This window comes from Nesoenas mayeri, assembly GCF_963082525.1.
Source record: "Nesoenas mayeri genome assembly, chromosome: 10".
NCBI classification, from domain to species: domain Eukaryota; kingdom Metazoa; phylum Chordata; class Aves; order Columbiformes; family Columbidae; genus Nesoenas; species Nesoenas mayeri.
The window spans coordinates 10,181,040-10,204,972 of NC_137560.1; the positions used below are offsets into that span (position 1 = coordinate 10,181,040).

The 23,933-nt window shown below is 35.9% G+C and overlaps 1 protein-coding gene across 1 annotated transcript in view; it reads left to right on the forward strand.

Moving 5' to 3' along the window:
* The window catches only part of CACNA1D (calcium voltage-gated channel subunit alpha1 D), a gene marked incomplete at its 3' end in the record, with an annotated part of 171,437 nt that overhangs the window by 98,952 nt on the left and 48,552 nt on the right, over positions 1-23,933 (forward strand). The window contains exons 13-30 of the mRNA XM_080350654.1: positions 202-362; positions 966-1,191; positions 1,335-1,542; positions 3,407-3,527; positions 4,588-4,702; positions 5,413-5,482; positions 6,109-6,178; positions 6,983-7,127; positions 8,888-9,017; positions 11,883-11,942; positions 14,782-14,888; positions 16,000-16,087; positions 16,556-16,663; positions 16,825-16,877; positions 17,137-17,283; positions 18,011-18,212; positions 19,407-19,565; positions 20,852-20,962. Of these exons, the coding sequence (XP_080206780.1) occupies positions 202-362; positions 966-1,191; positions 1,335-1,542; positions 3,407-3,527; positions 4,588-4,702; positions 5,413-5,482; positions 6,109-6,178; positions 6,983-7,127; positions 8,888-9,017; positions 11,883-11,942; positions 14,782-14,888; positions 16,000-16,087; positions 16,556-16,663; positions 16,825-16,877; positions 17,137-17,283; positions 18,011-18,212; positions 19,407-19,565; positions 20,852-20,962 (2,281 nt within the window). The remainder of the gene's footprint in view (positions 1-201; positions 363-965; positions 1,192-1,334; positions 1,543-3,406; positions 3,528-4,587; positions 4,703-5,412; positions 5,483-6,108; positions 6,179-6,982; positions 7,128-8,887; positions 9,018-11,882; positions 11,943-14,781; positions 14,889-15,999; positions 16,088-16,555; positions 16,664-16,824; positions 16,878-17,136; positions 17,284-18,010; positions 18,213-19,406; positions 19,566-20,851; positions 20,963-23,933) is intronic.

Genomic DNA, 23,933 nt, shown 5'->3' on the forward strand with positions numbered 1-23,933 from the left:
TCTAAAAAAGGCATAACAAATTAGGACTCCCTATCTGCAGCTGGTAATAATTTACACAACCATCTGAACTATTTTGCACATATTTATAGAAATACACCTGCTCGCACATTGTGCGCTATGTTTTCTACACCGAAGAAACCCTCCTTAAGTTCATGTGTGTTTTCTGTATAATAATAAATTTGTTTTTATTTGAACTTTCAGTCGACGCTGGCGTCGCTGGAATCGATTTAATAGAAGAAAATGTAGAGCTGCAGTGAAATCTGTCACCTTTTATTGGCTTGTTATTGTCTTGGTTTTTCTGAACACATTAACTATCTCATCAGAGCATTATAATCAACCTGATTGGCTGACCCAGATCCAAGGTACGATAAAAATGATTTGTCCTGTTTTTGACTATTGACAGTTGCATTCTATCAGTGGCTACTTTTGTACTTTGCCATTTTGTTGTAGTTTGCTGTCCTGAAGGATATTCAGCACAGCCAAAGGGAGATACAAAAAATGACTAAATGTATTTTATTTCCACAATTGTAACGCAGCTTAATGGCATACCAGCAAAAAGCTGACAATGCTATAGTTTAAATACTTGCACATTTATTCTTAAACCATGCTTGAAAGATGAGGAAGGAAATGGTAACTGGCACAGAAGAAGGTGCTGTGGGCTGTGTTGCTTAAGTTAGCGTGGACTTGAGCTGTGAATTGAGCAGCCATGAAGTGCACAATGGATTGGAAAGATGAATAGTTTATGCGTGGCAGGAAACTTTGCATCCTTGTGTAACTTTTGATATTTGAGCATTAAATACAGTCCAACGTAAAAAAACCAGTACTTGTTTCTTAAGCCAAAGGCTGTGAACTAGTGTAGAAAGTATAGTGTTGATATGTTTAAATAAAAATGGAATCTATGAGACAATTCAGGAATGTCCTTTCTTTTCTTTTTTTTTTTTTTTTTTTTAAATATTTTGTTCCAGATATCGCAAATAAAGTTCTTCTGGCTTTGTTCACCTGTGAAATGTTAGTAAAGATGTACAGCTTGGGCCTACAGGCTTATTTTGTTTCTCTTTTTAACCGCTTTGATTGCTTCGTTGTTTGTGGTGGCATTGTTGAAACCATTTTGGTGGAGTTGGAAATTATGTCACCCCTTGGAATTTCAGTGTTTCGCTGTGTCCGTCTCCTGCGTATTTTTAAAGTAACAAGGTAAGATTAACTAATACTGCTAACTTTAGGGATAGCTGAAGAGTGATCAGCAATTCTTTTCTAATACTTCATCATGCACTGCACTTTTACTGTTTTGTTTGGGGTTTTTTGGTGTGTGTTAACACACGCATTTTAATTTATAGGCACTGGGCATCCCTGAGCAACTTGGTAGCATCCTTGTTAAACTCAATGAAGTCCATTGCTTCACTGTTGCTTCTGCTTTTCCTCTTCATCATAATCTTCTCGTTGCTTGGAATGCAGCTGTTTGGAGGCAAATTTAATTTTGATGAAACTCAAACAAAACGGAGCACCTTCGATAATTTTCCACAAGCTCTTTTAACTGTATTCCAGGTAACTTTCTTTCATGCCGTATGAAACATTTTACCTTTGATCAACAAAGCTGTTTAAGTGATCATGTTGCCTGAAAATAAAATCATGGATACTATTTATTCGGTTTACTTTAAATAGCATTCTGCTCATTAAGTTCAGTACTCTGGTGACTCTGCATCATTTGTACCATTTGTTTCATGTCTTATTTGATCTATCTATGTAACATAGTTGTCATATTACTTCACAAAATTAAATCTTCCTTGTCCATCAAAAACATGACTAGAAAAAGATGTGGAATGTTATTTTTATTTTAATCAAAATGCTTTCTTTAATTTCATTAGCTATATAAAAGTTCAGCTATTCCCAAGCAGGAAAAAATGAGAAGCATTGTAAGAGTACATATTTGCGTATGGGTCATATCACTTACTCTAATGTAAAAATAAGTATTAATTTCTTTAAAGAGACACTGTCAGGTTTATTGAAACTTTAAAGCAACTTGTCTGTTAGTAGTGAAAAGATAGGGCCAGACTTACAATTTACATTTCACTGTTTTATGGTCCTTTCTTTTAATTTTTCCCAATTTGGATACAGGAATTAGGCTAAATAGTTTCATTTTTCTAGCCATTTTCACGTTCAGCTTTGCACGTTACTGCAACATTCACTTTTAGACTTTTTAGGTTTGTCTTTAAAGCTGACCTTGCAAGGCTCAACTTTGTGTCAACTGCCTATCTCTGGTAGAAGTTCCATCTGGTGGCTGTCCAGGGCAAGCAAAAAAAAATCTTTCCATGTAATTTTAACATAAGGAAATCTCAATGAGAAATTTCCTTAAGAGGAAAAGTGTCCACATTTGATCTGATGTTACCCCTTTACAAAATTAGGCCTGTACTTTCAAACTCAGTTGAGCTCGTTTTTATTCAGATTTTAGTCTGCCTCATTTCCATAGGAATGAGGCTTCCCTCAGTTTCGGAATACACTCAAGAGCAACCAATCCACTGAGTGCTCAGCAACTATGAAAACCAGCTTGATCAGCTTAGCTCTCCAGAAATTAATGTCTGAAATTGACATGCATACAGTTTTCTTGAATAACCAATTCAGTACTTGGAAAGAGCATCAGTATTACATATACAATAGAACTGATAATTTTTAAGAAGTTACTGAGAAATACATGAAGTGCCCCTATAGCCTGCATTGTAATACTCAAGATTTTTGTTGTAGTATAGAAAAAGTGGAGTGGCCTCATTGCAAACTATCCTTTTAACTCATCAACAGATTTCTGTAAAATTCTTTTGGATTATGGTGAAATTATATGAAACAATAGCCAAGAAGATAATAATGCAATTTTTCCACAATGTTGAGCTGCATACAGTTTAAAACAGCTGCCATTTCAAAAGCTATAGCAGTAGCTGTAAAAGCAGCCAGTCCCCATTAAAACGGAAACTGCGTAGACCAATTTGCAGGACTATCAAATGGCAAACACTAGAAAAGATTTGTGTCCACTCTACAAAGAGAACCTTAAAACGTACACAAACTTGATTTTCAAGAGTGATGAACATTTGCAGGCATTGCCACATATGTATTATAACTGAAAATCAGGGCTCTCACTTTGCATGACAAAATCAATAAATTATAGGCTTCTATTTTCATTATTTTTGCCTTTGATGTTCATTGAAGTACACGTGTAGCATAAAATAAAAGCTAGTAGAGTTAAACACAAGCTTTCAGAGATGCTTATTTAAATGGAATTTTTAAAACAATGCATGAAATTTTATGGTATTGCTTTATGTATACAGAACGTTAGCCTTATTGTGTGTTGTGGTCAGAGGAGAAGTGTTTCTAGATTTTTTCTTTTTGATATTGAGTTACCAATAATGTATCTGCTTCTTAGATTCTAACAGGTGAAGACTGGAATGCTGTTATGTATGATGGCATAATGGCATATGGTGGCCCATCATCGTCAGGCATGATAGTCTGTATATATTTCATTATCCTCTTCATCTGTGGCAACTGTATCCTTTGCACTCACTGGAAACATCTCCAAATGGGGCTGTGCCAGGGGACATACACAACATTTTTCTAGGAGGGATTAAACTGCAGTGGATGTACAAAGGCTTTTTGCGTGTACTGAGTCCTTTAAAGAGACTTTTCTTTACACGCCCATTCCCTAATGAATGAGATGCCAGTGATCTCTGAGTACATCTCCAGCCACCACAACGGCAGAAACCAGAGAATTTTTTTTCTTCCTTTAATGGGAAAACAGCCTCATTCTGCCTGCTAGACTCTGTTTGACATCTCTCTGAAAAATGCATGGATGTAGTCTGATCTCTATGGCAGTAATTTCCCGTTCATCCTTCTGATGCTTGTTACAGCCCTGTTAATTCTGACACACACTGACAGCGGAGCCAGGGATCCACCGTATAGCACAGGGACCAGATGAGAGAAATCTGCACAGAGAACTGTTGGGTCAGTTAGGATTAAGTCTGCTGAAGCATTGCCCTTCCCTGCCTGCAGTGTGCTGGAAATACTTCCTTGGCCCCATGTAGCAACAGAAACTAGTGTCATTCTCAGGAGTTCTTAAAAGGTCAGGAGATGATAAAAGGGCAAGAACATTCTGTTTTCTGTCCCATATGGTACTTGTATCAGTATTTGTACTTAACTGATATGGACTGAAGTACAGGATTTGATATAGATTGTTTTAGACACAGAAGATAATGCACTATAAAAGTGAATTTTTGAAAATTCCTGAACAGTTTTCACTTTTAATAGACAATGTTTCATATTTGAAACATTCTCAGACTAGCATAAAGTTGAGTTTCATTTATTTAAAAAATATGTCAAGTATTCTGCTGTTTTAACATCAGTGATCCTAATGGATCTCTGCTGATTTTTCACCCAGTATTAATCTAGTCCATTAAATGTGTGTTATTTGCGCTACACTCCAGCATCACAAAGCTCTACGCTGTAGGTTGGGAACATGCGTTTTATCTCTCTCACGTTGTCAGTGTTTATGCTGATAATAAACCAAACAAGTATAGCAAGACATAATGTCCTTAAAATGATTTGAAATAGATATCTTGCTAAATGTCTTCTTGGCCATTGCTGTGGATAACTTGGCAGATGCTGAAAGTCTAAATACAGCTCAGAAAGAAGAAGCTGAAGAAAAGGAAAGGAAGAAGAATGCGAGGTAAAATAGTGTGGGCATGTTGAATAAGCAGGAGAGGGAAGGAGGGATGCACTGAATTATTTCATAAGGATTTTCTTTACTTTATATAAACATCTTTATCATCTCCAGAGTTTATTTCGCTCAGGAAGAAATGGAAGAGTTTATCTAGACCGTTTACCAAGACCCAGTCAGTATGATTTTAGGGAAAAGTTGGGTGGTAATTGGGAAAAAACGGGTGAATTAAGGACGTAATGATAAGCCAACTGATATTTAAACACTGCAATAGTAGGATTTATTGTGCTATTAGAACAAGAATGTATCTGTTGTTGCCAGTGCACAGCTCTCTGTGGAATCCATTCTCTTAAGCCTTATATAGACAAGAAAAAAACCTTCCTTTGAAATCCATGCAGGCATATTGAAGTCAATGCAAGTTGTTTGTATGAGTCCAAGGGCACAGTTTATCCTTCTAGAAAAAAGTAATGATCACACATGGAATCTTTTAAGGCTTTAGCTTCTGGAATTATGATTAAAATGATAATCTTGTAAATGTGTCATTGCATTCCAACGCAATAGATTTTATCACTCTGACTCATGCAGCTGTGCAAGTTGTTCTAGATGTTTGACTATATGGTTTTAGGTATGCTTTAACTTTCATAGAATGGGTATAGTTCACTTAAAATCTTCTGATTTTACATGACATGCTTTGTAATTGTTGTTGTATTGTTTTGTAGAAAAGAGAGTCTGGAAAATAAAAAAAGTGAGAAGTCAGAAGGTGACCAAAAGAAGCCCAAGGATAGTAAGGTGTTTATTCTAAAACCTGTGTATTTTCTAAGAAGGAATTTTACTAATTTTGCTAGACAGTACTTTTCAAGACTACTGTGCATTGTACAATTTCTTTTATGAACCCGTCATACCTGAATTTTTTTCCAGCAAAGAATGCATGCTTTCTGATGCTTTGTATCCTCACAGAACCTCTTAATCCAGAAAGTCGTTTTGGTTTCAGGGCATTCAGAAGAGGGAAGCTCTTGGAGCATTAAAATGTTAATGTTGGGAAAAATGGATGTCATTTTAGTATCTCTGTAGGTATTTTGCCTGATAAACCAAATGGAAGAGATTACTGAACGATAAACTCTTAGTAGAATGTTCAAATATTCGTGTTCATTTTTAACACAGCCTGTTGATTATGTTCTTATTGTGATCTACACAGCCAGGAGGATATGGACACTATAGAAGAATCATCTTTTAAAAATATGTAATAAACTATCAGCTCTCCTGTTCTCAGGGTTACCCTGTTTCAGAAAACTCAGACTAAGCATAAGGATCACTTCCCCCACTTCAGAGGCTTATTTGGTTTACTTTCTGTTGAACTTAATATTCCAGGCTATATTTAAATATCATTTTCTTGTGCATCCCTTTCATTGCTGTAGGTAACAATTGCTGAATATGGAGAAGGAGAGGATGAGGATAAAGATCCCTATCCACCCTGTGATGTACCAGGTATGTGAATAACAGCCAGAAGACACACATTTAAGTTCGTTTGCTAAAATATCCTAAACTTGTTCTTGCTTAACACTGAAACAGTTCCTTTGAAGTTGGTGAAGTTGTGCTCTGTTATCAGCGGATAAATGGGCCTGTAAGCTGCTAAGTGTTATCTTTTCCTGCAGCTTCCTGGGCAGTACAAACAGCACATAAGAGTTAATACTGTGAGCCTGAAAACTGCTGTGGTAACACTGTCTGGATGTGAGAGTGAATTCTAAACTTTTCTACAATGTTTGGCAAAGAAGGACATTCCAGGGCTGATGTTCAATCACTTTTGTCTCGGCTTCTTCCAGTCCAGTGAACATGACTTATATAAAACTCAGTTGTCTGATTGTCTGGAAGCCCATGACAGAAATCTGCTTTAGCTTTTGAGCACTTAGTGCTCAACCAGTGCCCAGAGTTCAGCACCCCACATCCCAGCTCTGCACGGACTGACGGTCAGGGGCTCACGTTAAGTGCAGCTCCAGAGCCCGTGTGCGTGGGGGTGTGAGTGAAACCTCCTGATGAGGCTGGTCAGGGCCTGTAAAGCCTATTAGTCCTCTCAGGGCACTTATGCACACACCCATATATGCACATAAACATTTATATAAGGTTGTGACAACTATATTGATGTAAATATATTGATTAATGGATTTTTAAAGCCATGCTATAAATATATATTTCCTATAAGACATATATTATAATACAAGGCATGCTTTTATGTTGCTATGAAGAAAACTCAGTGTTTTTTTATTTTATAGTAAAAAAGTGTTTAATTTAAAGTAGGTGAAGATGAAGAAGAGGAAGAGGATGAACCAGAGGTACCAGCAGGCCCACGTCCCCGTAGAATATCGGAACTAAATATGAAGGAGAAGATAACTCCGATCCCTGAAGGGAGTGCCTTCTTCATTTTCAGCAGCACCAATCCGTAAATATAATTTTGAAAAATACTGTTTTAGTCCATCAAGGTTTAGCAGTGAAGGAACAGGCCTCCTTCCAGTGACATTAGGAATAGAACTCCAGCATCTTCAACAGGAAAGAGATTGGTTTCTCTCCTATAATTTTCTGAGTGACTTGGTAAATTAAAATAATTAGATAAAGTTACTAATTTTCTTCCACACTGCTGAAGGTAACAGCATTTTGTACACATAGCCTGACAAGTTGCACATCTGAAAAGTACTTTTTAATGTATGTTAGCTATTTAGTGTGTTATTCACTGGATATAAAAACTGTGATATAAAATCTGAACATCATCTACATGAGAAAGGATTCCTAGGACCCTAGGAACATTTGCGGAGCAATACAGGTGAGGAAGGAGAAGAGACAATAAGAAATAGAAAAGGAGAAAGGATGTATAAATTCTTCTTGGGGTGACAGCATGTTCCCAGATTCAAACAAACACTAAAGACAAAATTATTTCAAAAATCAAGAAGAATAATAATTGGATTTTGGAGGGAATTGGAATCTTGCACTGCTCACAGTCTAACTCCAGAGCATTTGAAGTTCTACACTGATGAAGAAAGCAAGCTTCAGTAAAAGTTGTTACTAGTTGTTGGATGGAAGTGAACAAGTGAACTAAATTCAGTTCCTACAGACTAAACGTAGCTGTTACATTTATGTGTAGCAATTTCATGATCAGTCTTAGAAGGGAGATTAAGAGTTAATTTGACACAGGAGAATGTTGTCTTCCCAGTGTCAGAGGTCATCACAATTAAGTTTAGAAGATGGTGTGATGATCAAGATATGTTTTGGACTTGTATCTTACTTATTGCATGGGTTGTCTGAAGTGCTTCAGAATTTTCAAACAAACTGGAAAGACAGCTATTTAAAATAGTAATTTTAAGAATACATATGCTGAATCCAAAAACATTAGCTTTGTTGAATACATCAGATGGCTTTTGGCCTCAACTAATGCTATGTATTCTCACACCAAAATGGCCATCTTAACTAAGATACAGTACACTCAAATTACCTACTTAGTAACAGGAGAACAAATTTTCCCCAAGAACCTTCTGAGTCTTCAGCAGAATTTAGACAACTTCAGTGTTAATTCAGTTACGAACCCAATCCTGCCTTTTTGCCAATTTAATCCCACACCTACTCTACCAAGGTGCTCAGTAGCATTTAGAATAACCTTAGGCTCAGTGACTCTAAGCATATGTACAGTTCCACTAGATGTTATGTGGCTGAAACTTAGCAGCTTTATAGTCTTCAACACCCACTTGTCCTGTAATTCTATAAGAAATTTGGTGTGTCTCTAAGTAGCAGCCTAGGCCACACCTCACCAGATGAGCATTTTTGACAACTTTAATAACAATAGAATCAAACCATGGATCTGAAATGACTTATTATCTAGTGTTGGTCCTTTTGACGTTGGCCTCTATATGTGCACAGTAATGTGAACACTGGAACTTGTAGTGGTGTTCATAACCCATTGAAAACCAATAGGAACTCCGAAGTCCTCTATCTGATTCCTTTGATAACTGCATCTTCAGTACAGGTGGATTGACCTTGCAAGTTTATTTACCTTTTTAGAAATCAGAGCAACAGGTTGAACATTTGCACTGCTTTTAGCTGCTGATTGTTGCTCTGTTCTGTCACTGTTAGCGGAGTTATAGAAAACATGTTGTATATTAGCCATCTGCCGAATTCTCTTTGCACATGTGATATGTTTTTGTATCTCTTCAGAATTCGAGTGGGATGCCACAGACTCATCAATCACCACATCTTTACGAATCTCATCCTTGTCTTCATCATGCTGAGCAGTGTTTCCCTAGCAGCAGAAGATCCAATTCGCAGCCATTCTTTTCGAAATAATGTAAGCGCTTCATTTTTGTCTGAAAATAAATATATTCTCATAGGATAACTATTATTTTTTCTTAAGCAACCATATATCTTTAAAGACGAGTGACTTTGTTGATGGAATATCAGAGGTATTAGAAACATTTATTATGTACATAATGTTTTTCTTTTGTTGGCTCTAAGTATATCAGAATAAAATATGCTCAAGCTGAGCATAATCTTAATAAATTTTTTTTTTCTTTCTTAATAATATTTAGCTGGTATACCTGATTTACATTTCCTGAATCACTCTTAGCACCTTTCACTGTTTAACACTCATTTAAAAGTGCCAGTTAAAAATGTCACTGTGTTATAACATGTTTGGAGTAGAGTCTGACCTGTTCTCTATTTTTCCTTCATTGACTCTGTTGCGTGATTTTGGGGAACTCAGAGTTAGTGAGTGTATGGCTTTGTAAGGACATAACCTTTTCTTTCAAAGAAGCTGGTGTCACCATGCTAATGAGCTCACGGGCCACCACATCAGACCCAAGGAGCCTTGGATCCCTGATTGGCCACATCAGAAACTAAACAAGTTTCACTTTTTTCTAAACTCACGTGTAAGACAAGGATCAGAGCATCTCCAGCTCTTGCCTTGAATCAGAGTCAAATGCCATTTCAGCCTATATATAAACCTGAACATTTGAAAGTGTTTCTGCATTCTTTTTAGATATACTTGTAGAAACATAATATTTGTAAAAATATTAATTTCAGAAATGTCTCTATTATTAAATAAAAGTGTAGTTTCTATGATAAGTAAACATCTGCATTCTAAAAGAAATTCCTGCACCCCCCATTGTAAGATCTTAATATAGTAGAAGTCTTGCCTGATATACAAATGCACAATTGTTAGAGCAACAAAAATAAATCCACTGTTGTAACCACTGACATTTGTCTTACACTTGTTCCACTTTTCTTAGTGGTGCAGCAAGCCTCTCGTTATTGTGAGTTGTGCATGCCTTAGAATAGGTGTGAAATAGCTGAGATGATGCAAATAGGTAATAGTCTGTGGGTACTTTTGGGATACTTTGGCAGAACTTCCAGGCCTCTCCTGTCTTGGATATAAATTAATCCATAGAGAAATTCTTCCACCTCTTACAGGAAAGGCGGGCCTATGAGGTCAGTAGAGGTTGTGTCCCTCTAGTTCTTGTCAGTGTAGATGCATCCTCTGAAAGTCGTTTTTTGGCTTTTAAGAGTCTCTGAACATTTTTTCAGTAACATCAGTAAAAACTAAAAAGCAAACACTTTTTTCAAAGGTAAAAAGTCAAAGCACACTCTTCATGTACTATTCAGCAGAGTGATGTGCTTCCCATATCTATAAAACTGAACAAGTGCAATCTTATGAATAAATCACACTAATGGATAAGAGAGAGAGCTGTTGGGGAATACTGCAATTGTTATTGCAGAAATGGATTGAAGGGCTGATAAGTAGAATCATAGAATTTTCTGAGTTGGAAGGGACCCACAAGGAGCATCAAGTCCAATGTAACTGGAAAGTGGTGGTAACTGAAAGAATTATTCCTATTTGGAAACAGGAACACAGATAAAATGCGTGATTTCAAGAAGGCATTGCTCTCTTGTTGTAAATGCAGCAGACCTGCATATTTTTCTTGTTATTGCCTTGAATGATCATGTTCCTTCAGCCAGACAGCTCAGAGAGGGAATGAAAGTTTACAAACTGGAATACCTTTAAATATTTTCTTTTAACTCTAGAATGAATTCCTTACTGATTAATCTTTGTTGAATGGCTTTAATATGTGCCTGTTTTTTCAGCTGCGGAAAGGATCAGAAGGATGTGGTCTTCAACTGAACACGGGGAAAAAAATATTTCCTTTTATATGATCTAATAGGAATACTTTGTGTGTTGTTGATTTTATTTCTCCTTCCCCTTTTATTAGTTGCCAAGCTGCAGGCAATATGTTTCTGTGACAACTGTTTGCTAGTTGGATTGCAGGATCCTCAAAACTAAACTAGTACTCTACTGCAATGCTTGTTGATCTAAATTAGATGCTAGCAATATGGCCACCTTGAAGAGGTGGAATCTTGCTTACGCTGTGAAATATAGGGCAGTGTTCCTGTTGACAACAGTGAGGTCAATATCACATTTGGGGTCTTTTTAAAAGTTTGCATATGCAGCTGTTATGGGTTCTTTTAAATTTCCTACAAGTAAATCACAGCTGTATCTTCCAAGTTCAAGAAAAAAGTTGTAGTGCTGATTTTAAGTAATTTAGTTATTTGTTAATTTCTTTTGTGACACTCTGGCCCAGTCTACAGGGACAATATGACGTAGCAGAATATAGAATGATGTGCAATCTAGAAGCATCTAGTTTATTTTTTTATGCAATACTTCAGTAAAAAAAACCCCAACAAACTTATAAGTAACTATTCTTTGTGTAAGATTCTGTATCTCTGCTGAAGGCTGAAGAAAGTACCTGTGAAAGCTGATAGAGGAAAGTCTGAACTGAAAGAAAGTGTTGCTTATTGGGTCCTGTTAACGCGTTAGAGGTGAAACTAATATCTGAGCACAATGGTGTTTGATACATTTTTAAGTAAATAAAAATGCTTGCACAATAGCTGGAGTTTTAAACTACTTTGTCTAAATTTCCTATCTTTAATTAATTCAGGTGTTGTTGTGCATGTGGTCTAAATTGTAAAAATTTATTAATAGATGGATTTCTTACTGTGGCACATATTATACCTTGCAGATACTTGGTTACTTTGACTATGCTTTCACAGCCATCTTTACTGTTGAAATCCTGTTAAAGGTAATGCATTGTTAATTGATCCTCGTTAGCTCAAAAGCAGCTTTAGCAATAATGTTTGTAACTTTTTGTTTACCTTCCAGATCCTAGGGTATGCAGATTATGTCTTCACTAGTATGTTTACATTTGAGATCATTTTGAAGGTAACAGGTTTTTAAAGGAAGTTTGTTTAAAAGGATTTTCCTTGTGTGTCACCTGCCAAGAAAAGGCACTTGAAGTGTTCTCTCTCTCGCCTTTTCTCTAAACGATCAAAGCTAAACTTTTTTTAAACAAGAGGATTTTTTTATTTGACAATTCCTCATAGTTTTGATTGGTTATTTTTTACCATTGGGTGCATGAAGAAGCTGATTTTTTTATCATTACATCAACTAATTTTTTACCCTTTTTAAACTTGCAGTTGTTAGAAAAGGGAAAAATAATTCACTGCGCATGAGCTTTTCCTTCTCCTTGCTCTGGCATTTCCAAAAGAGATAATCAGTCTTTTAATGAGGGAGCATGTGATTTCTCATTTCTTTTGCTGAACTACATTCACAGAGCTAAAATAGTAGATAACTATTTTCTTGCAATAGGACTTGCAAGATATCTTGCATTTATCTATATACTATGATACTTTGCATTTATCTTGGGCATACATTTAAATACACAGAAAGGCATAAATATGCTTGCTTAAATGTATTACCCATGCATGAGTCAAAAAAATGGCATTTTAATGTATAGTTTGTGTACTGATTATTAAGAATATCCATTGGGGTTACTCAGATTTTAAATGCATGAGGCTTGCTCTGGCAAGAAGCCACATAACTGAGGATTAGGTTCACATGTAAGAAAATGCTAAATGAAGAAATCAAAATTTTTAGTGGGAATTTGCAAAATATTTTTTCAGAGATTTACACGTTATTCCTCAAAGTTTTGTGCTGTGCACCCTCGCCATGAGTTTTTGGTTGAGTAACCCTGATCTATACACCTAAAAATTTCTCATACACTAAGAATCTGTACATAAACTTTGCATTTCCAGTTGAGGATTAAGCTTAACAAAATCTCTTCTCCCAGCTTTTGCTCATATTGCTGTGCATACTCTTCACTATGCGATTTGATTAATACTAATTGATGCAATATTTGGGCTGTTTACAAGATAAACTGTACTGTAAGTAGTAGACTATTTTTATGCTTGTGAATATTCTCCCAGACTTATGTTTATCCCTTTATTTATCATTTTCAGCATTGAGGAGCTTGCTATAGAATTGATTAATCTCATAACATTTGTAGCATTCCAAACTAAATATCCAGGGTTTTTTTTTTTGCTGCTGGAGAAAGGCCAAACTAAAGGAAAGAGTGAAGCACTGAGAAGAACTGTAGCATTAAATCAAACTAGTTCCCAACTGTGAATTTGAGAAGCCAGACAAAATGTTACCACCATGTCTGTGACAGAAGAGGCTTGGTAAACTTTCACATGCTCCGAGCAGCAGGTTGCATAGCTCCTGCAGTTCCAATTGTGTTTCTCTAGGAGACAAGAGAATTATAAAGCATGGTATAAAGCGGCATAATGGGATGTGTTAAGAGAAGCAACACTCCTGCTAACTGCAAAAGATTCTGATGCTGAGGGACTCAAGTTATTCGAGGGAAGAAGGAAGCACTAGAGCTTGCGCTGCTAAAATCTGGCATTGTAAAATATTACAAGGAAACAAGAATGCCCATCATAGCCAAAAAATGTTAATGCTCTGCATCCACTTTCTGCAGGAAGCTCTGCCCTGCAGTGCACTCACATGTATTTATAAAGGAAAATAAATTGTACCCTAAAAAATGTAATGGACAACCAGAACATGACACAACATACGTATACAGTGCCTGCTTTACTAACATGTCTCAGACACTGGCTTTGCTTGCTTATGGCTGGAGTCCTTCATGTCTTCCGTGCTGGGTTTTGTGCTGTGCTTTCCACAGTATCTCTTGTTCAGAAGCTGTGTGTGTTCTGCAAGGAGTAAATTCAAGGCTGGACCTGCAGTAACAATAGAATTCCTTAATTTGCAGGGAAAAAGTATATGAAACTGAAATTAACATAACCAGAGGCAATGTTATCAGCTGCAAAGAAACTTATAAATGTCAAAAAAAACCCCCAAGCATTAAAACAGAATAACTCAGCATGTGGAGAGTCTCCCTGTGCTCTATTTTATTGACTTCTTTGCAGACATGAGGATTTCCATATTAAATGGTGTTGAGCATATGAATGTGTATATGAATAACAGAAAAGCTGCTACATCAGTTTAAAGCATTTAAGAATTCTCTTATGTAACCCCTGCATGACATTCAAATCCAGCTTACCATCATGTTTGCAGTACTTGGGAAATGTGAAATCATCAGAGCAAAGGTCAGGTTAGGGCCTGTGTTTTAGCCAGCTGTGCTAATCCCACACCATTTAAACCAGTCCCCACTGCTGTAGAATTGCAGGCAGAAGGAAAAGAACAGCACTGGTGAGTGTCCTGCAGCGTCTGCTCTGCCGAAGGCTGCGTGACCCCACTTACCACCTCAAATCCGCTCTATGACAGCCTTGTGCCCGTTCTCTACCAGAGGTTTTTACAACACATTATCAGTTCCTTAAATTCTCAAGAGAGAATGAATGATTAGGAGTAAGAATCTGGACCTTATAGTTTACTAAGCATGGAAATTTTAAGGTTCTTGGAGTCATTTTTCTAACAAAGGCCCAAGCGATTCAGTGTAATCAGCTCAGCCTAATCAAATGCATCATCAGAAAGAACTGACATCAGAAAGAATTAACACATTTTCTGGTCTTTCTTGAACAGAATTTTTATCATTTAAATGAAAGATTTAATGTACATAGTGGGATTGTTCTAGATCTCAATTGCTTTTAGAAAGTGAGATAACATTGTATGCATTCACACTCTAGGCAAGTGTCTTGTAAACAGCCTAAATGTGAATTTGAATAAATTGAAATATAGACTAAATGTGTAACAATTTTATTTTTAGATGACAGCTTTTGGAGCGTTCCTTCATAAAGGGTCCTTCTGCAGGAATTATTTTAATTTGCTGGATTTGCTGGTTGTGGGTGTTTCTCTGGTATCATTTGGTATTCAGTAAGTACTATACTTATAAGATGAATGATTTATTTCTGCTTTGGGGTTTTATACTAAAATCAGTGTTTCAGCTCCTTTTGTTCCCCCATCGTGTGTGGGTGTGCGGTATCAGTATTCAGGGTTGGTACTGGCAAGAACTAGTGCTTTATATGGAGAGTGTTGTAACTCATTACTAATATGGATTGGAAACAAGTTACTACTTCCCACTATTACCAAGAGAACAAGGAAGAGTACCATGAAACTGTATTGTATATCAAGTAATTTCTGGAGCCTCAGGAGGTTTATCTACCCTCTTTTGTGCTATTGCCACATCTACAGTCAAGTTCTATGAGCTTGCTCTTTCAGCATTGACCTGCTGGGATGTGTAAGTGGATGGTATTTGAAGGGGAGAGAAGTTGTACCATAATCAGGACTGTAAGTAGTAGTGAAGAGATTTGTTTTGCTTTGTTTGGATGAGACTAAAGATAATGAAAGAGTCTCAAGGTGCTCACTGATTCACTGAGCAGTACTGCCTCATTTAAAATCATCTGTGAAGCCCTTAGTGACTTAAAAAAGAGCAAGGGCTGGCTGTCAGTCAACTGCTTCCCGCTTTGTATTCTGCTTGTACTAGCATACCTATTACACAAGCTTTCAGTTTCACAATATGTTCTTTAAAAGGCTGTCTGCTATTATTTCCTCAAACTGCAGTCTTAGCTATTTAAACAAAGAGAGTGTGGTTCATTTGAGATCTTTTCATCTCGAGGCTGGAGATTTTGGTATTCATTGATTTACAGGACTTCCAGAGTCTTGAAAGAGCTTGTCAACACTGACATATAATTTGGGAACTACTTTGCTCCTCACCAAACTTAACTGCATTACAGTGTCAGATAAGCTTCTGAGACTGTTAATTCCCAAGCTGCTCTAGAAATCAAAGTAACTCCTATGGTACTTATGAGATTTATACTATTTTCTAATATTAAAAAAGGATAGAGAAATACTTTAAAAAATCTTGCATATATATCTTGAGACTTTTTTGAAACTTCATGTATAAGGAAGCTGCAAGAACATTCTTATTCTTAGTAATGAAATCAGTTTCCTTAGAAGTAACAGAATAACTTTTTTTCCTCCCTAGATCAAGTGCTATATCGGTTGTGAAGATCCTCAGAGTTTTAAGAGTCTTGAGGCCTCTGAGAGCAATAAACAGAGCAAAAGGACTTAAGGTGTTTATTTATTTTTTTTAAGTTGTGTTTCTGTTGGCCTGATTCTTCGGTCCCGCCTCAGGTTAAAAATTTGTGCATAAGAAAAATTGCTGAGAGGAGTTCACAGGGCAAGGACATAAATCAGTTCCTGATTCTTAAACACATTAAGCCAGGTTCTGCGCACAGGTTACAGCAGTTTGTGTGTGCAGGAATGCCAATGCCATAGAGAGCAGATTTTGACTGTGAACCAACATGCCAGAGCAATATGTTAATTGTTTTTCCATAATGCTTCTATAACTCTTAGTCAGTTGATGTTGATGGGTCTATGCCAACAGACTTACAGACAAATTTAAAAAACAAGTTTAATTATGATAGTAGGTAAATTACTGACAACACAAAACCAGTAGTTTTAAAAAAATAATCTGAATGTGATAAAATAGACTTTTACGGTATGTATTGAGGCTTTTTTTTTTTCTTTTTCCTTTCCAGCATGTTGTTCAATGTGTGTTTGTGGCCATTAGAACTATTGGTAATATCATGATTGTTACAACTCTGCTGCAGTTCATGTTCGCTTGTATCGGAGTGCAGCTGTTCAAGGTAAGCAGATGAGCCCAAAATTGCATCAGGAAAAGCAAAGTTGAGTTGAATTCTTGATGACTTCTGCTGGAGCTGGGGTCATCCCATTCTGAACCAATCAGTATAAATGTGTTTATTTTGCATATTCTGCATTGTGTCACTGCTTTTTGTTTTACGTGTAGGGAAAATTCTACAGGTGCACGGATGAGGCAAAGCAGAATCCCGAGGAATGCCGGTGAGAACATCTTTGGTCTAAGAATGACACATTATATTTTGAATAATTTAAACTGTAGCAGATATGGGCAGGCATGTGTCAGGCCATGTACTTTTCTGTAAAATGAAATTATAATTTTAAATCCACCAGAAAACAAAGGTTAGCATGGAAATAAAACAAACTTAGGGAGAGAGCAAAGTAACCTGTTTTGAATAGAGCATTGAATAATTCTGAAGCTAATTTAATATTTCATTAATAACAGTTTGTTTCTTTCCCGCAGAGGGATATACATTGTTTATAAAGATGGAGATGTTGATAATCCAATGGTCAAAGAGAGGGTCTGGCAAAATAGTGATTTCAACTTCGATAATGTTCTGTCTGCTATGATGGCTCTTTTTACAGTATCCACTTTTGAAGGCTGGCCAGCGTGAGTGAATTCTCCATGTTTTCACAGCATTGTTAAGACAGTTACATTTTCCAGAACAGTTCTTCATCACTTACCGGGTATTTCTGAGCAACAAAGCAGTCTTAAGTGATTGTATAAAAACTTACATAATGGAGAAAGGCAAAAAGCCTACTGTCCTTCTGAATCTGTGCGTTTTTTCCTGTGTCTCTTCATTCACCTCTGTCTAGAAAGGGCAAACTTTTAAAATATTGTTTGATCCCTAATATTTCAGCTACTTTTGATATAATGAGCTCTAATGGCAATAATATTTTAGATGTTTATCCATCAGTGCCTTTTAATACTAAGATTAAAATTTTGGACCTTTGAATAAAACTTTTACTACAAAATCTGACAATAGTACACTGCATTGAGAGGCCCAGAAAGGGCAAACTACCACTCATTATTTCTCTAAATGAGAAAAGTCTTAGAGGATAACTGCCCGTGTGTGTGTGCATGTGTGTGTGTGCGTGCATAATATCAAATACAACCATCTGGTCATTACCTTTATTTTTTTTTTGAAAAAAAATATACCATTGTGTGATCTGATTCTTCTGGTTTCAATATGCTTGTTTACCAGTTACTGTCAGTAACTAGAAAAAGATAGCAGTGAATAGCAGACCATTTCAGAAATCTGTCCTCTAGGTCTGCATATTTTACTCTCTTTTGTTATTTTAATGCTAATAAAGATAAAATTTTGTTTGTTTTTCAGACTGCTATACAAAGCCATTGATTCAAATGGCGAGAATGTAGGACCTGTATACAACTATAGAGTGGAGATCTCCATTTTTTTCATCATCTATATCATCATTATTGCTTTCTTTATGATGAACATATTTGTTGGTTTTGTGATTGTTACATTTCAAGAACAGGGAGAACAAGAGTATAAGAACTGCGAGCTGGATAAAAATCAGGTTAAGATAAATAATGAACTCTTAACTTTTGGAAGTATTCATTTTTATTTATACATTAAGAGGTTCCTTTCTGCTTTGGGTCAGAAGAGGGCACCAAACACATATCTTAGTAAAAAAGTGGAATTAGTGCATACTATCAGTAGGCATTCAGGTCATTGTATATTCCTCTTTCTATAAGCCAAATATATCAGTCTTTTTATTGTGAAAGCTGTTACAATAGGCTTGTTAGCTTCTTAGTGTCTCACTTTGTTGGTGTCGTGTTAAGAATACAGCACTTGCCAGCTTATCTGTAGGCAGAGGTAGGTTTTACAATAAGAAGAGGAAAATAAATGTTGTGTTCTAAATAGTCTGAAAGTGTTCAAAATGTTGTACTGTCCCAATCACCCCCTCTCTTTATTTAGAAATTCACAGGGGATATTCAGATTGAAATAATAATGAAACAGTATCCCCTTTTATTGTTTAATCCTTTGATTGAGAAACTTGCCAGTTACCAGTCCTGATTTTTCAGGTACTCTTGTCTGACTGTTAACACACATAAACTGTAGCCAACATTAATTCTGCATTTTGTGCCCCATCAGTCAGCTTTATAAGTGTTCTTCAACAGACAAGTGCAAGACCAAGCCTACATGAAGATTTCAGTCAGTAAGAGAGTCAGGATTGAATCTGTGATGTTCCTACATACATGATATGACTTTGCTGGGCAATTTAACTGATCTGTTAGGAATAGCACTTCATCAGTATTGGTTTTGCTGATTCTGGGGTTTTATGCTATACGGTTACATTGGTGGTTGAAAATGTAGTAAAGACAAAGCATGACTTTTAGATAAATTAGTAGTTGTGCTGTTAGTAGTCATGCCATATACTGTACATATACATACATATGGTCTATGGTATACTACTGTATACTACTACACTGTATAAAGGCAAAACATTTCAGAATTTCCATGAATATTATTTAGTTCTCTGCATGTGGCTGAATAGTGTATATGATTAGGTACAGTTGTAAATAACCAAGTGAGGATTGGTAAGCTACTTGATTACTTTATTAACACTTAATAATACAAACCGCTATATCAAGTAGATAGACTGCCTGTTTTTAAGACTTATATTTAACAATTTGTACTTATTAATTATATTATCAGTTGATTTACTGTTAGGTATAGTCTGACAATTTTGATGTATTTGCTTTTGCAGCGTCAGTGTGTAGAATATGCCTTAAAGGCACGTCCTCTTCGTAGATATATTCCAAAAAATCCTTACCAGTACAAGTTTTGGTATGTGGTGAATTCTACTGGATTTGAATACATCATGTTTGTCCTCATCATGCTGAACACACTTTGCTTGGCTATGCAGGTAGGAAAACCAGAAACTCTCTTGAAGCTGTTGGCATAAATTTCTTTTATGGCAATCTGTATTTATTTATGAAGTGAAATTAAAAAAAGACCAAACAACAACCACCTCTGTGACATGTTCTAATCTGTTCATCAGTTTTATGAAGTCAATTGTTTAAAACAGCTTGATGTTGATAAAGAACTTCCTAACCTAATGAAGCTCTTTGAGCTTTATTTTGTAACTGCAGCATAGTTTAATTTATATTATATGTGTGCGTTCCCAAGATAATACATGTGCAAGAAAATCTGAAGAGAACATGAAAGTCTAATTTTGTTAGCAAACATTTCTCTCAACCCTGAGATTCTTTTATCTAGCATGTTATTTTATGCAGTGCCTTTAAGCATTACTTCACCTCTGTGTAGCTTCTGTACTTGTTCAGTGTTCATTTTGTATACGTACCACTCCATATTTGATTGGATTGGACTGGATGATCTGTTCAGATCCTTTCCAGCCCAAACCATTCTGTGATATTTTTATCCTCTGTGCCTTTATCTTCTTCAGAAGTTTAAAAACTTAATACACGGAGCAACTCTAGTTTTGCATGATCATGCAAAACTCACACAAACGTGTTTTCGTATGTTAGCTGTGTATCTATATATGCCTGTGTGTTTTTCTTTTTGCTTTTGTGTTGGTTTTTGTGTGTGTATATATATATTATTCTAATTTTTGTATGTTATCTATGCAGTTCTTCGACAGCTACTTCTCTTGCCTATTTTCCAGAGTTGTCTCTTTCTTTTCCCTAGTACTTCAGATTTTGATAACAAAGATAATGGTTTAAATTTACAAAACCATTCTACTTTTTTCAGTAAACTTGCATGCCCTCCTAAAAATATCACTCCCACACAATGTATCTTATTTTGTGACTAACATACTGCAGGCTTTCTAAGCAGGTGTGACACGAGGTTATGTGATTTCAAAACCTAGAATATGAATCTTCAGAAAATGCTATTGTCTAATACTCTTTAATTGAGGGACAGTTTTCTTCTCAGAACCTTCTCTCTGGAGATTCCCTTAGGATGTAGCAGATTGACAGTTCCACTTAGTGTCTAAACAGAATAGATTTAAAGAAATCCATTCTTGACCAGACATATTCATCTAGTCTTGTATGTTTATAGGTGTGCATCATAAATACTATTGGAAAATACTTCCCTGTGCAGCATTTTTGCCAACTCTGTCTTAGGTTGCCTTACTTTCACTTAATATTTTAAAGCCTTTACTTCTAAAAGTATTGTATTTTTCATTCGCAGCACTATGGACAGTCTAAGCTCTTTAATGATGCAATGGACATTATGAATATGGTTTTCACAGGAGTGTTCACTGTTGAGATGGTTTTGAAACTAATTGCATTCAAACCCAAGGTAAGTTTTAGTTATGATTTAATTAGGTCATCACCACAGGAATTAAGTACAACGTAAGTTTCATGCTAGCTAAGTATTCAAACAACAGAAAGAACCTATGATTCCCACATTTATCAGTGAAATCATAATAGAAATGTGAATCTGTTAATATATGTATATGTAACTCCAGGAATTGAAATACAGATATCAGAAAAAATAATACAAGGTGGTTGATGAGATCTGGAATATTTTGAGGTGATGAAAATGTCCCTTTGTAAATCAGATAAGTAATTTCCTGTTACAAACATTACTGCTTCTGCTGTTCATGGTATGACATTCATAATTTTACCCTAAATCAATCTCCAATAAAGACCTGGATGTTATATTATATTTCCTATTCTAAAATGCAAAAGTTTTTACTTTATAAAATATAACCAGGTACTACAAACATACACATAAATAATTTGCATATTCAATAGCCTGTTTAGATGTTTATGTTTTCATTTACACATACACACTATTTGGTAGAGGGCCCCACAGTGAGCAGCTGATTTTTTGCCTTAAAGGGACACTGTCAAAATGAACAATGCAGACACATTTTCAAAAGTAGATTTGCAGAAGAAACTGTTAGCTATAATTATTAAATTTAAAAAAAGGTGAGAATCAGACTGTAACAGTTACTGCAGTCTTTTTGTTCGGTTCTCATACCCCATTTATGGCAGTGCAAAAGTTAATAGTGAAAAACTAAACTAAATTTTGTTTTCAGTACAAAGAAATCAATATTTATTTTGGGCTTAAATCTGTGTAAGTCAGTCAAGTGTGGTCACTCATTATACGTGGAATTTGAAAAAAGCCAGTCACACCATTTGAACTTTACTGATCTCACCATCTAATGCTGGTATTTCTCATTTTCCGTTGCCCTTTTGAAGAAATCAGGATATTTGCATCTGTAATTGACTATGAACTGTGCCCTTCCTTGGTCTTAAGTAGCAAACTGGGTGGCTGTAGGCTGTGTGGGCAACCCTGTTCTTGCTTTAAACAAGCTTAGTTCTGATACTGAGAGCAATGTAGGCATGGCTGCCCAGAGCTCAGCATGGAGTAGGTGTATAACTACTTTCTGGCTTTTGAGAACTATTTATTCAGCTTGCATTTAGTCATGAGCTCCGCTGTGGAGCCTGAGCTACTTGATTTAAAGCTAGCTTGTATTTGCCTGCAGAAATAAATTATACATCGCTTGAGGTCTGGTGTTGAGATGTGAAGTGTGGAGTTCTGGGTGAATGCTTACCCACTCCCGTCATCTCGCTCTGCACTGTCCAGTCCATTGTACATTTCAAATGAATTTATTTGTATTTTTGTGTCACCTATCTCATTTAAATGCTAAGGATTTCACATTAAAAATAACACAATATGAGGCCCAAGAGGAGGTAGCTCAGATATGTGGACCACGGTGTCATGAGTATGCTGATTGTATTTCCTGATTTGTATTTCCTGTTCTATATCTGTGTTTCACACTGAAGTTTCAGGAGACTTTGCTGCATTTTATCATCTGCTCTTTGAAAGAAGATTGTGAATCCTTGTATGGTTCTCCATGCACTTGTGACTGTAGTCAGAAATAGCAGCTAATGCAAAATATAGCGATCTGATCATGAGTGTATAAATCACAGTACTCCATTTGTATTATGAGCTTCCTACTCGTTATCAAATGCCATGTCTTAATGCTGGTCTCAGTATTAATACTTTGTACAATTTGGGTTTTAACTCTGTTGCAACATGCTTTCTATCTGATCGGATGCTTTTACTGTAAGAGATCACTGGATCTGAACCCTGAGAGCTTGAAGGGCAGACACTGTCAGTAAAAGGTTCTCATTTCCCAAATTTCTTTCCCTTATAAGAAGCAGAACATCTTAAACTTTGTTAATTAGGAGGATGTGATTAAAAGGCCATGATATTAATCAGTCTTTTGGCAGAGATTAATTATCAGGAAGGGAAGGGAGTTAAATATCTTTAAGATAGTTAAAATCTTCAAGTAACAGAAACAATCTTAATGGTCCTATACTTCTTAACAAAATACCTATTTGCAATGCATATTACTTAGTTCATTAATAACTGCAAATGAGCCAGCAGTCTTAAGCAGAATGTGAATGTCTTAGTAATCAAAATTTTACAGTAGATACATGCTGAAAAAACAATTAATTGCTTTAACTCCTATTAAGATTTAATAATAACAGGGACAATCTGAAACCCCGCTAAATGCTTTGCTTTAGGGTCCATAAGGAAAGACTGATTCATTACCACTATGTTTGTATCACTGGTGGGTTTCTTAGTCTAGTCTGGCAGAATGGACAATTTATTAATTTTGTGCATTTAAAAAGTTATTTCAAAGACACTCAAAGCGTAAAATAAAAACTCCATTACTCACTCTGTAAAAATAAGAGTAGATAAAAACGCGTTAGTTTTTATCTCATTTGCTTGACAGTGTCCCCTTAATATGTTCACAAAAATCCTGTGAAAATGGTGATCTTTTGGTTATGCTAGTCATGCAAACTTAAGGCTACTATAAATTATTTTTACTCTTATTATGATATTGTGTTGTTTAAAACCAAGGTACTGCAGACAGCAAAGAAATATATCAAACTTGGATAAGTGATAGATATCAAAGGTGATGCTGAGTGTCTGGCACACTTCTTGACTGGGAGATTGGAACACACAGTATTTTGCAGAATGAGACCCTAAACTTTCCAAGAGCACTACAAGGACTAAAATATTTATGTGGTAGATTTATAGAAACATATTTTGCTGTTAATTTTCTATGGCTACATATTCCCCAGGATTTGTGATTTTATCCTTCAGCATTTCTCAATGAACAAATTTTTCATAATGTAAGTTAAAAGAGCAAGCCTTTTTTCTTCACACTGTTCTTCACATTTGCTAAAATCTGTTACTTAGCATGGTTTAGTACAGTACAAAATAAAATACAGCTATGCAATCTAAA